This window comes from Tetrao urogallus (assembly GCF_951394365.1).
Source record: "Tetrao urogallus genome assembly, chromosome: 10".
NCBI classification, from domain to species: Eukaryota; Metazoa; Chordata; class Aves; order Galliformes; family Phasianidae; genus Tetrao; species Tetrao urogallus.
In genome coordinates this window covers 17,524,525-17,537,938 of record NC_136823.1, presented here as the reverse complement: position 1 = coordinate 17,537,938, position 13,414 = coordinate 17,524,525, and the positions used below count along the sequence as shown (strand labels likewise).

The window sequence follows — 13,414 nt, the reverse complement described above, 5'->3', positions numbered from 1 at the left end:
CAAACCAACGCAGCAGCCTGAGCCAGTGAGCAGGTGATTCCTAGAGGAAACACATTTAAACCAGAAAACGATTCCAACAGAAGCTGCCACAAGCTTCATCAGCTCTCAGGCTACAGCAGATAAAGATCCTGGCTCTGTAGACAAGATGCCCATTTTCACATTTCTCCACTTATGCTCCCTACTTCTTAAATGAAGCTTTTTTTTTTTTTTTTTTTTTTTTTTTAACATGCTGATGACTTTGGATTTCTTCATTATTCAGACCGAGTGAAAGACAAAATAGAAAACTTTATGAGTAATAAAAAAGTGAATGACATGGCCAAGTCCTTCACAACACAGGGCTAATGGATATGGACTGGGGGCTGTTTCTGACAGAATCCTGCCCATCCTGCTCACACATATGGCAACACAGCTGGCTTTTTCAAAATAGAGGCTGCAGGAAAGGTCCTTAGAAGCAAAATGCAAAACAAATAAATGAGGAATGGATAGACAGGAACATCAAGCACCAAAGCCCTTTCCTGTGTTCAGAAACCATGCACAAGTAGCTGCCTGTAGTCCATGGCCCTTCCATCGTTAGGAAAGTGCACTTCTGTGCACAATCAACAGAGCTTTAGTTGTGGGGGTTGTCTGTAAACCCGTAATCATTTGAGTAATTCTTGCTTCCTTTCTTTCTTCCACTGAAGTAAGGGAGACCATGAAGGAGCCATCAGGGATATTTGCCTAATTAATACCATGACATAAAATGGCTTTTAGGACCTCCTTGAATAACTGTTCCAAAAATATTTTAATTGAAGCGATGATGACTTGTAAGTTGAAAATGTAATAAAGCAATATTAACAGTCAACTCAAATAAGCACGTTTCAAAATACAAATGTTTTAAGAAGAAGATCAGGAGGTTCCAATACAAAAAGATCAAAAAAAATGTGCTGGGCAACGTTGCTGATTTAGTCGTGGGAAGCACTGGCAAAGAACAGAACCAGATTTAAACCAGCACTCAGTAAACACAATGTAAAGAAACTGTACTGTAGTATTTTCTCTTTGCTTTTGCTTCTGTTTATTTAACAACAAATAATTTGAAAATAAACAACTTTTTGAAAGTCAGGTAGATCTATTTTATGGGATACTAAAAAGATGACTTATATGACCGGTATACACACAACTCTGCTGAAATCCTGTTTTGCTGGTTGAAAGTCATACTGAGAAGCAATTCTATTCCTACACAGCTATACAGACCCATGCTAGCAACACGTCTCATTTCAAAATAAAACAAGGCTGATTTTCACTTGTGTCACTATTAATATCATCTGTACAACATCTCCATGAAATGTATGCTAGCACACAAATATACAGATATGAGACAGACAAAGCACTTTGCTTAGAAATGCAGCTTGCAGAGACTGAGGAAAACAAATTAAAATTCCTTCTAATGATGGTGGATGGGAACCCTGTTTCACCTTGCCACAGGAAAGTTACTGCAGCTTAACTTATTTAAGGAAATAGTGCCAGCTACTGGACAGATCATCCACAAGGCCAGAGCTTCATCTTCTGAGAGCAAATTTTCTGTGGAGAAAGTTGCACTGGCAATTGCAGTCAGCTGTAACCACTAGAACAATTTTAGAGTATCATAAGCAAAGGAGTTTATGCCTGTACGAAAATATTATACAATATAGAGAATATTTTTCTCCAGTGTTTTAAAATATCATTTTTCTCAGTAGGATGCATTGTGCCACTATGCAGAGTACCCTGCACTTTTGCTCACTTTCCTTGCTGTGTACTGACCTCTGTAATACTGAGATCATGATACACGAGGGAATACCACGCATAAATGTATGTACAAAGTGACAACAGCCACAGAAGGAAAAAAATAACACTATACAGAGAACGGCATTACAAACGTAAGAAACATGGAGTAGCAGTTAATCATACGTATGTGACACTGAGAAACTCTGTTTTGGTAAGACTGACATATTTTGTACAGTAAAGAATGCTTTCTTTTGTTTCAATTAGAAGAAAATACCTACGTATTAGGATGGAAAAGTCTCAAAAATCATCTCTTAGTGGCAGTGACTTTTTTTCCAATTACCTGATGTCAGTCTTGCTCAGTTGGCAACCTGCTTCCAATCCCTTCTGGTAACTGTGGAGTACTGATCAATATAAATATCACAATTAAACATGAACCTTCTCACTAGAATTTTATGCGTGGAGAGGAAAAGTTGCTGTAGAGCTCCCATTGCCTTCGACTGATCCTTTTTCCTTAGATCCAGAATAAGCTCCAATAAATGAACCATCTTCATTGAACATCCCGTGCTCCCCTTCTCCATAATCTACCAGACTATCAGCACTTTCGGTGGCTTTAATGTCCCCGTTAACGGACCGCAGGCTGCCTTTCAGCGGCTTTTCATCGCTGTCACTACAAAACAAAGAAACGCCTTTCCAAAAATCTAGCTTTTGATTGCATGCAAGGAAACGACTCTTTTACTGTGAAGAATGCAGCAGGAGGGAAGAGCAAAGGAAACATTTCTCTGTGGGTTGTACGTTCAGAGCAACCCAAGTCCTCTTTGGTGCAGTGCATCTCACACCGTTCATCTACTCTGGTCTAGGTTATGCCTGAATGCCATATGCATGATTTTCTGATTAACAGAATTAAGAACATATTAATCTGCTCAAATGTTGTATTTGTTCAATGGTATTTTGAGGGGTGAATGGACAAATCCGTCACCAAAATTAAGAAGAAAAAAAAAAAGAATCATTTACCTATTCATTCTATTGGTAATGCAGAAGAATAACCAAAGCAGCCTAACTTCTATTGACTGACTGACTTTCCATTGATCTTTAGAATCATCACATAATCATAGAATGGCTTGGGTTGGAAGGAACCATCAAGCTCCAACCTCCTTTTGCAGGCCGGGCCGCCAACTTCCATACCTTTACTTATTTCTAAACAATTGAGAAAACAGTTCCATGAAGGGCCACTGTTAACATCCTACAAACTCAGATTTTGCAGGTGGCTTGCTCAATAACAAATGCTGGTGAAGCCTATCATAGATATGGAGAGAAGTCTCATAGCATACGGCAACGAGCCCCCAGTTCGCTGCAGCCCCCAAGTGCAGAGCCCTGCCTGGCTCTGTAGGGGCTGAATGAAGAGAAGGGGACATCAGGATTGTAAATAAATCTATCATGTTCTAAATATAATTTCAATTCTCAAAAATAATCAAACACAAAGAGGAGAGGGAAATTAAAAGCTTATTAAAAGCATAAAATTATAGCTCTGAACTAGTCCTTGCTAGTGCTAATCCAGTTTGAAAGCTTTGGTAATGTTATATAGGGAATGACAGAAAAACACATTTGAACTTCAACTCAACCACACCTAAACTTAACCTCTTCAGCATATAATCAATTACACACATAATCTATACAGCAACAATATTTCTACTTATAAAAAAAGGCAAACTTGGAGTTTTGGGGGGTAGGGGAAAGGTCAAAGTGATTAACCTCAGGACTTTCTTACCTTTCTAATTATTTGTCCCATTAGAAAGCATTAAAAATTAAATAAAGATGAAATTATGCAGAAAAAAAATATTCCAGTACAAATAATGTAGTATATATAAGTGGGATTTCATCAGAAATGTTACGTCTTTAAGGCCAGCTGCAGCAGTGTTCCAGCATGGCTCTTATAATAATATATTTTTCTTCATACCATGGTTAAATAGAAATATTGACAGCTTTAGTTATTTTGATTCAGCCAAAGTGATAATTTCAGTTCTCCTACAGAACTTCTGCAGTGAGATGATATATTTTTCAGTTGGTTGTTTCTATTTTTTCTTGCCATCTCTCTTACAAGCTCACTGAAGACAGAGAATTCTTTCTATTGGCTTCAGTGCACATCAGAGCACGACCCCAAATTATCCAATATATTTACATTATTCATACAATGTTTAAAAAAAAAAAAAGTGAAAAACAACCACTGATGCATCAACATTTACTTGTCCCATTCTGGACGGATTTCAGTGTGCTGGATATACCTGTATATCCCTACTGTTATCCGCTCATGTCAGGTTTGCTTTAAAAATGAAAAATAGCATTACTTGCATGCTGTAAAAATGTCCTAAATAATGATGACGTCTGGAAACAAACAAAAGCCCAACAGACAGAAACGCTTGTTAACACAGGTCCTATTTACCTATATTCCCCAAAGATTTCATCTTTTATTGATTGAGCTTCAGGGTCTGGATGCAAATCTTCTTTTTCTTTCACTGTACAAATAAAATAAAGCACAGATCTGTATGCCATGTTCCGTGGCAGATTTTTCATTTTGCAGGCGTGATGGGAGAATCGCCTGTCATCTCCTACAGCCTAACCCAGGAGCAGCAAGGACCATACCCAGCAAGCATGCTTCTACCAACAGCTTGGCGCCATCACGGAATTGTTAAAAAGCCATTAGGTGTTCGCGCTTAAATCTTTACTCATTGTTTTGAAAAATAAAGAATTATGTTTAGCAAAACGGGTGCTCAGCAGCGTGGCTACTCATGCAAGTTATGGCAGTTGTTAAGCAGCAGTTATCAGGTAGGAAGTGGGCACATATCCCAGCCAGACGGGGCTCAGAGCCTTTGCTGAAGGACATGGCTCTGTGGGTGCATTACACACTGTGAGATCCAATAAGCAGAATCCAGGCCTGAGCTGCAGCTCTGACCTGCACACTGCACTGCCTCACACAGAGAGCATGGTTTCACTTATATTCATTAGAACCCATTCCGTGGATATTTATCAAAAGCTGCAAATCCTAATTGGATGTTTTCGCTTGCGGCTTTGCAGCCTCCAGAGATAACAGGCTGAAGAATATCTGTTATTAGCATGCGAGCACAGCAGAAGGACAATAAATCCATTTACCTGAGTATTTTCCTCCTTTATTTCTTCTGACAAAGCAAATAGTTAGCAGCATCAGAGTGAGCAAGGCAATGGCACACATCAGTCCGATAAACCAGCCCTGGGTGGAAATCCCATCGTAAATGCCTGCGTAGGCTTTGTGAAACAGGAGTTTAAAAAAAGGAAAAGAACATTAATCAGATGCAAATGGCATCACCCTGCCATTCAGCGAATATATAACATTTTATTCACTGAATCATGGTTGCATCAGACTATCACTACTTAATCGTGTTCAGCGTAAAGAAATACAAGGCAGAAATATGTCCAGAGCGTGACATTTCTAGACTTCAGGTGAACATGCTGACTACAGGTCACAATATAGACATTTTGGAAAGGTAATTCTGAGAAAGTATTTGACTCGAAGGATTAATGCCAAACGGGAAAGCTGAACAGAGAATTGTTAAGCTTCTCATGCAAAAGTAGTTTTGTGAAAGAAATAGAGTTAAAAGTACACCTGATGCATGCAAAGCACTGGACCGGCACATTTAGAATGGATTATATCACAGCACTACACAAAATCACACTGGTAAAGCTATGCTTTGTAAGGGTTTGTAATTGTTCCAGGTTCTCTTGCATCAATTAAAGCACAAGGCTCATGTCTGTTCCCTTGGGACTCGACTACAAGAGCCAGCTTAAAAATCACAGAACACAATGATGCAGTAAAGTCTTTGGTGCGCTTTCACTGCACAATCTCATATACAATGCCAACATTTACTGACATTCAAAATAAATCTGTATCATCTCAAAGGGTTTCATTTCTCACCTCTCCCCCTCGTCTCAATTACATCTTCAAAAATGCTATTGTTATCAACCCAATTCTTAGTCACTAGACGAACTGTATATTCAGTTCCAGGCTCAAGTGCCTCAATGGGGTGAAACTTTTGGGTGGGGTTTACTGCTTCTGAATTCTTGCCGATCCCTTTACCTACGGAACGTACATAGTCAAGTCACACTGATTAATTGAATTCATTGAACAAAAGTCCTGCGAAATGCACAGTTAGAAATGACATTAGTAGCATATAATACGAGACATGAGAATTTTTAACCTTTGTCATCAGATAATCTGATTTTCCAAAGCAGACAGTATACTAAAAAAACATTCCCCCATTGGATTTTTAATATTCCACCAAATAAAATAAACAGCAGACTGAAATAATCCTGATGTTTATGAAGGGTTTTGTACATTTTCCAAGATGAAAGCCAATCTTGATGGGGGATTATGGATCTGCTTTAACTAATGCGTACTTAAAAAATTACAACTTGAAAATGGGCTTGCTTTGTATAGATAATCTGAGCCTTGATGCTTCTCCCATTGAACCGAACGCAGTGGGGAAGCACACATAGCTTGTTAGCTGGAAATGGATTCTTATGCGTCTCATGAAAAAATTAACACTGGGATTTGTACTCATTTCTCCCCTGGCAGTGATTTTCCACGTCCTTTTAAAGTCCACAATGCCCATGGAAAGCACTGTTTTAGATAAAGAGGAGGTTTTCTTTTAAATTGATATTTAGGCTTTTAAACGCTCTTGACTGATTTAATACTTCACAAAGAGGCAGGAGGGAGATTCCAGTAGGCCTCACTTTCCAGCCTTTTTGCAAAAGACTGGAAGTCTTCATTAAGTCTGCATTAAGATTGCAGGATATTAACTCTGCTTTGTAAAAAATATCATTTTTGGATAACAGAGAAAGGATATCCCAGAGCATCAGCACCCACGGTGTGAACATCACAAAAGATCCACTTAGATCTGTGTGATCCTGGGGATCCCTATAGAGAATTTGCAGGTACGTGCCCTCAGTGATAGAAAACAAGTTTTGGAAGCTAGCAATGATAAGTACAGCTCTGTAATTGCATTCAATTGCCTAACTTGCCAGATTTATCTTTTGAAGTCTTCTAAATTAAGGACTGAGCCTGCAGTATAATTTGAAAACTACTTGACCAATTAGCACTGACAGTAAAACAACGCTCATTAATACTTAAACTAGTAAATGAGCAAAGCAAGAAGCTTTGAGAGATTAGGGCTTAGTCAACAGTGGAAGGAAAAAATAAAGATTAAGACCAATTGCAAGCACAATCAAAGGAGCAGTTCAAGAAAAGCATTCCAAGGCACATACACAGGTATTGCAATAAGCAGTTAAACTGGTACACTACTGGGGCCCAGAGGGAGCAGATACAGCTGAAATACTGCTGATAGCAAAGCACAGCATATTAGCATAAACTAATCCCTCTATCGGTGGTTTTGGCTGAGTATGTGAAACTGAGCTGTAATTTTTAATCAAACTACAAGTTAAACAACAGGATATCACAGGTATGTTTTAACCACATGTTCTAAAATCAAGACATTACAAAATACAGCTAATCAAAAGAGCACCCATAAAGTAACAAGAACAAATATGAACTTAAACTCATTGTGCATTAAACACCACGTAACATATACGCATGCCAAGCAGAGACGGTCATCACATGTTCCAGTCTGCCAACAACATAGGTCTCCTAGGGGTCACTGAATTCCTAGGAAGCAAAATCCTCAACCTGGAGCTCAACAGTATACCACAGCAGTGGTTCAGGAGTATTTGGTTACACTTGTCCACATACCCTACCTATTCGTTTCTACTTTTTGAATGCTCAGCTATTTACAGAAGCAGAGAGGGGGAATACAGCCCCTCCAGTGTCAGGATGGGATGTGCCAAAACAGTACCCAGCACTCACTGAACCCAGAGACAGGGCTTTACCATTGGCTCCCCAGGCTGTTCAACATCCCTTGTTCCACAACTCTAAACAATATTTTTTTGTGGGGGAGGGGATCTGTAAAACTTAGAATGGGCGTCCAGTGATAGGTGATTATGAGGTTTCTTTCCACATGATGTCTTTCTGGTCTGTGTTTGACAATCAAATTGGCACCTAGAGAGGAGAAAGAATTGCTAACTGGGACAAGCATGGTGCTTGAACAGAAAAAGCAGTGTAGCGTCCTGAAAAATAAAAGCAAAGATATTCAGATAAGGAAAAGCTCAATGTACAGAAAGGTCAGCGAGCTGCAGAAATTAGCTACAGAAAATTGAAAGCAGTTGGGTTAGATTTTTAATCTACAACATGGGAGAAGAAGCATTAGTAATAAAGGCATATCACCAGCACTTCTCTTCCTCCCCTGCTATTTATCAGCCATACCAGGGGACTCTCATGAACATTAAACACTGAACTGCAATTTTACAATATTCCTACTGGGCTTAGAGATTTATGAGAACAACAGAACACACTTTTTTTCTTTTTTTTCTTTTTTTTTTTTTTTTTATATATATAGAAGCTTATGGCATAAAGGGAAAAACAATATAAACTGCCCCCAAAGACTTACAAGAAAACTAGTTCTCCAAAAGTCAGCACATCTGTTATAAAGCATACTTATATAAAAAAAAGCTGGCAGTCTAACAGCTAAATACTAATTGTGGGCAACATCCTAATTTATTAGTGTACCTTTCTAAATACATCTGCTGCAATAAATGGAAATTTGAACTTAGTTTTCCCCAACTGCCTGGCTATGAAAACTGTATAAATATGCATCAAATGTATTCTTCATCTTCTGTGCTTTTTTAGTGCAGGAAGTAATTCATGCTAAATTGGGAATATTTAAAGCTATAGAGATTAGCAAACCTGCTGTGTGTAAAGATTATTGAGGGTTTATAGGTGAGGCTACTAAGTTTGCAATCAGTGGTTTGTAGGAGAAATCTGAGCTCAGACAAGAAAAGATGTGGTGGCTTGTTTCATCTCTTGCTGCTGCTTCTTTGTGTTGGCTGCACTGGGAAAGGCTGCTAGGAGAGGAAAAGCAAAGCACAACACATAGCTGAGACAGTTAACTGCAAATTTGCTTAGAGTAGCTGAAGGCTGATATGTTTAGCACATTATATTTAATAGGCCTATTTTTCCAGCTCAAAGTGACAGGGTTTTGAAACAATTCTATATCACATCCTTCACCCTATGCTACTAGTCTGCTGGCTGCAGAAGAGACAGAGGATGAGGCAGAGACATAAACAACAAAATAGGAAACTTGTCACCGAGTTCATCAAGTTCTCTCCATTATGAGCAAACAGGGTAGACTTTCTGCTAGGATTTGGGACTCTGCTGCTAACAATATAGTAGTTACATGTGGCTAAAAGTTGTGTTTTTCCTCTTCCATTTTGCCTGTGGCAAAAGAACTAAAACCATATTTTTGTTACAAATGACTGCTTTCCTCATCTTATGATGTGTCCTGAAGGTTAGCACCCTCCAACCAAGGTTTTCAAAAAGGCTGTGGGTGTTTGGTGCCAACTGCCATTGATGTGTGATGAAACTGGTGAACTTTCATCTTCTCTGAAAAAAATAATAATACTCCAGCTGTGCAGCATCCACTGCATGGAGTTTTCATTTAACTGAGTTTTTGGACACACAGCAATCATTGTCAACATGTAATATGTATGTGGTAATCCTCCAAAAACACTGTCAGCCCTAAGATAAAAAGGAGCTTTGTGTCAAACATGGACTGCTGCATTGCCTCCGAGCTCTTGCAACACATGGACTGTCATATTACTTTTTTTTTTCCACTTATGTAAAAACATTTGGTTTAAACTTCTGAGGGTTAACAATTGTTGGCAAACTGACATTTTCAAGGGGAAAATTAATTAGTTTGTAGGTCATTTAGGAAATACTGCCTGAAAATGAAGAATGAGAGATAAAATGTTTTCTAAAGACAGCATACCTTCTTCTGTGAAATGAATCCAAGATAAATCCACAAAAATTAAACTTATTTATTTTTCAGTACAATGCAAATATCCCTTTGCTCAGGTTCTTCACAATTGCCCTCAGTATTTTATCTAACATAGATAATGACCTCTGGGTGTACAGCAGTGTTTCAAATCTGAATAATTCTGAATACATTTGATATATTTCTTAGGAAATTGGTCTTTTAGTTTGGGGACTTTGCATTAGCTGCCAATGGCAGTAGTGTTCAGTCATGCAACAAGGATGCTATAAACGAAAGCTTTTCTATAGCCTAATTCTGTCTCACTAATTCCAGTGGGTCTTGGCTTAATCCCAGAGACTAATATTAAAGTGTGCTTCCCCTTGGTTAAATACATATAGGGAAACAGCATCTTCTGCAGCACGGAGGTTTCTGCCCCTGCTGCCAGACATATGCAAGCTGCAGGCATTGCTCCCCAGGGAACAAAGAAAGAGAGATGGGAAATTATTTTCTTTCCCTATCATAACCACTGATAGACTTCTTGGTAAAGTGCTGCTAATTCAAGGAAACATGCAATTCCTGACACAAAGAAGTGAATCAGGATGATTCATTCACAGAACAAGATGCTGGAGTTGTAGATGGAGAGCAGGATGTACTCTTTTATCTGCACAGGAAACTAGTTATTTAATTGGGATGAAGCTTGTCTCTCAAATTTTGGACTTTGCCAACAGGGATATCTGCAGGTAAATGAAAGCAACAGAAGTGTTGTAGTTGCAGTATATCAATAATAAAACGTGATTGATTCCATTGCTTCTGCCTTAACCCTTCTGCTTTCCTGGCAGAATGCACTATGCCATTCTGCAACACCCCAGCACGGGTTGCACTGCAGCAGCAGAAGCTACTCAGTCTTAAAATGAATAATGAGAGATTTATCTTCACAAGACAGCAGAGTCTGTTTCTGTAATAATGCTGAGGACAGATTATTTACATCTTCAGTTTTCTGTTCACAACGAAATGCAAGGTGCTGGTTCTAGTACAGCTCAAGGGGTTGATGGTGGGGACACAAGCACAGCACTGCACAGCAAAATGGAACAGATAAGCTCTGCTTTTCTGAATAGCTGCATGGCTACTTTAAGGAGTTTACTGACTGTTCTCCTCAAAAGGAAAATATATGTATTTCCTCTAATTACAAAGGAAACGTCAATTCTCAAATATTCCCAATAGATTTTCCCATTATTGCTAAAACTTCTCCACAAAAAAAGCATACTGCCCAATAACTTACTCCCTTGAGCCACTGTCAGCCCTTCTTCTGTCACTGGCTTCCCACAGCCTTTGGCTGTGCAGGCCTTGACGTAGAACTTGTACTTGGTGCTGGGGCTGAGGTCCATGAGCCTCCAGCTCAGTGTGGTGTGGTTGGCCACGCTGATGTCCATCAGAGGCCCAATCTCGTGCGTTTCGTTTACTGAAAGAGAACAAAAAGCAGAGTCAGTTTGCAAAAGTAGCCTCGTTATTAGCAAAGAGCAGTGAGAAGTGAATCACAGAATGGCCTGGGTTGAAAAAGACTACAATAATCTTCTAGTTTCAACCCCCTGCTATGTGCAGGGTCACCAACCACCAGAGCAGGCTGCCCAGAGCCACATGCAGCCTGGCCTTGAATGCCTCCAGGGATGGAGCATCCACAACCTCCTTGGGCAAAGGTAGCATTCGGTCTAATCCTGTTCCACCCTCAAAGAACTCTCAAACCTGATGGCACATTGGGCAGCCAATGCCACTCCCTGCCTGCGGTTATCTGCTCAAGGTCTGCATCCCTGTTACACAGTGCTTCACAGGCATGTTTTGCACTGAATAAGTTTCAATTCAGTAAAAGGCACCTCAAATTTAATAACCTTCTTAATCGTCACATGAGGTATAATTTGTGATTATGAAATAACTGAATTAGCCTGTATGACATGGAACAGAGCATGGCAGCAGTTAAGAGCTTATTCAATCAGAAACCTACATTAAAAAGTTTTTTGCTCTGGAAAATGACTTTGCCCTGCCCTCTAGCAGGCCTGTGTGCAGATTGCAGCTCAAAACACACTGCTCTGCTGTGTGGCTGTTACTCAGAAATACAGCCTCTCTCATCAGTCTCTATCTTAAAGGACTCTACACATACAAAACTATTTAAAAAAACAAACAGAACACCACCACCTAACAGTGCATGAGTTTAAAAATCGAAGAAAAACAAGGACGTACTTATCTGGTATTGCAAAATGTAGCCAGTAATGTGGCCATTGGCTCTCTTGGGAAGTCCCCACGACAGGGTGACAGAGTCCTTGTCAAAGTTCAGGATCTTCAGAAAACGGGGCTGTTCAGGGACTGAAGAAACAAGGATTAGCTTACACAGAACACTGCTTCTACATGTGTTTGTTTACTGAGAACAAAGATTAGCTCAATACCTACAGTTCCCCACCTGTGGCTCTATGAATACTGGAGATTTTACAACCAATGCATGAAATCCAGTTGCCTGTTAAGTGAACAATTTCAGTTTATTCCTCTCCATCCCACTTTTTCTTACCTCCTTCCGGAGTTTCAAACACCACAGGAGCACTTTCTGGTCCATCACCCCTGGAGTTGTATGCCAGCACAGTCAAGCGGAACTCGCTGAAGGGATCCAGGCCAGGGATCATCCCGTAGTTTCTGTCTCCTACAAACGTCAGGAAGTGTTTCTCCGGATGATGCCTTTTTCCATCCAGCATGCTTTTTGTTTTCCACCAACTGACCTGCGTTGAGATTGGCATTTCTATAACAAATTACCTTTGTTGGGGCTGAATACCATATTGATTTCTCTCATCGTCCCAGAAATGACAGACTGCGATCTATCATTGACAGAGGACTTATTTAATAGCTTGTTAAACTGCATGCAATTAAAGAAAAATTCATAACCTTATAGCCTCTTAAATGTCCACGAACTCTGTCCCTTGGTATTCCAAACCAGAAGACTTTGACCAGCGTGCTGTTGACAATATCCACCGAGACGCCGGAAGGAGCGGCATCTGGAACTACAAAAATAGGAGTGCTGCATATTAAAGACACTTAGGAGCTCAATTTCACAGTGTTTATATGCTACAGGGTTTGGTTTTTCAGCTCAAGCTGTGCCAGCTCTCCCCACAGGCAAGAAAAAAGCCATTCCACCTGCATCCAGTGGGTGATACGGGCCAATAAACATTATTTTGTGGTATCAGAGCTTTCTGCTGAGGGCTGGAATACAGGGGAACTGGGACATATGAATTTCTATTTATGATTTCCTGTTTTGAGTAATGCTTACAGCAGTGAGAAGAATAAAAAAATGATTAACACAGCACTCAAGAAGGCAATCACAACAGTTTTGTTCTGTGCCTTTTCTTTTACAATCAGTTTCATTTTACAGCTAAACTCATTAAACAGTGGGATTTTAATCACTGCACATCACAGACAGCTATTATAGAGCAAGAAAAAATATTTTTTATTTTAAAAAGTCTTGATCTACTGACGACTGAATAGCAAGGAAGATTTTCCAGTGATAGAAGCAGATGTAAAATTAGACCTACCTCAGACACACAGTGCAAACAAACACGCCATGGTGTCTCTTTATTCTCACTGTCTTGCATAGAGGGCAGACGAATGTATCACCAGAGGTTCCCATTGCCCACACCTCTGACTCAGGCTCTGAAGCCTGTTGGTGAAACACTGGGCAGGTGTTAAGTGTCTGAATATGCTGACTGCTTGACATCACCTGCAATGAATTCTGGTACACTGTAATGGCTGCT

At 39.7% G+C, this 13,414-nt stretch overlaps 1 protein-coding gene across 1 annotated transcript in view; it reads right to left on the bottom strand.

Annotated features, from left to right (window-relative positions):
• Positions 1–2,190: 2,190 nt before the first annotated feature.
• The window catches only part of CHL1 (cell adhesion molecule L1 like), a gene marked incomplete at both ends in the record, with an annotated part of 44,229 nt that continues 33,005 nt past the window's right edge, over positions 2,191–13,414 (bottom strand). The window contains 8 exons of the mRNA XM_079540341.1: positions 2,191–2,407; positions 4,178–4,250; positions 4,885–5,016; positions 5,684–5,845; positions 10,909–11,088; positions 11,862–11,984; positions 12,184–12,388; positions 12,552–12,667. Of these exons, the coding sequence (XP_079396467.1) occupies positions 2,191–2,407; positions 4,178–4,250; positions 4,885–5,016; positions 5,684–5,845; positions 10,909–11,088; positions 11,862–11,984; positions 12,184–12,388; positions 12,552–12,667 (1,208 nt within the window). The remainder of the gene's footprint in view (positions 2,408–4,177; positions 4,251–4,884; positions 5,017–5,683; positions 5,846–10,908; positions 11,089–11,861; positions 11,985–12,183; positions 12,389–12,551; positions 12,668–13,414) is intronic.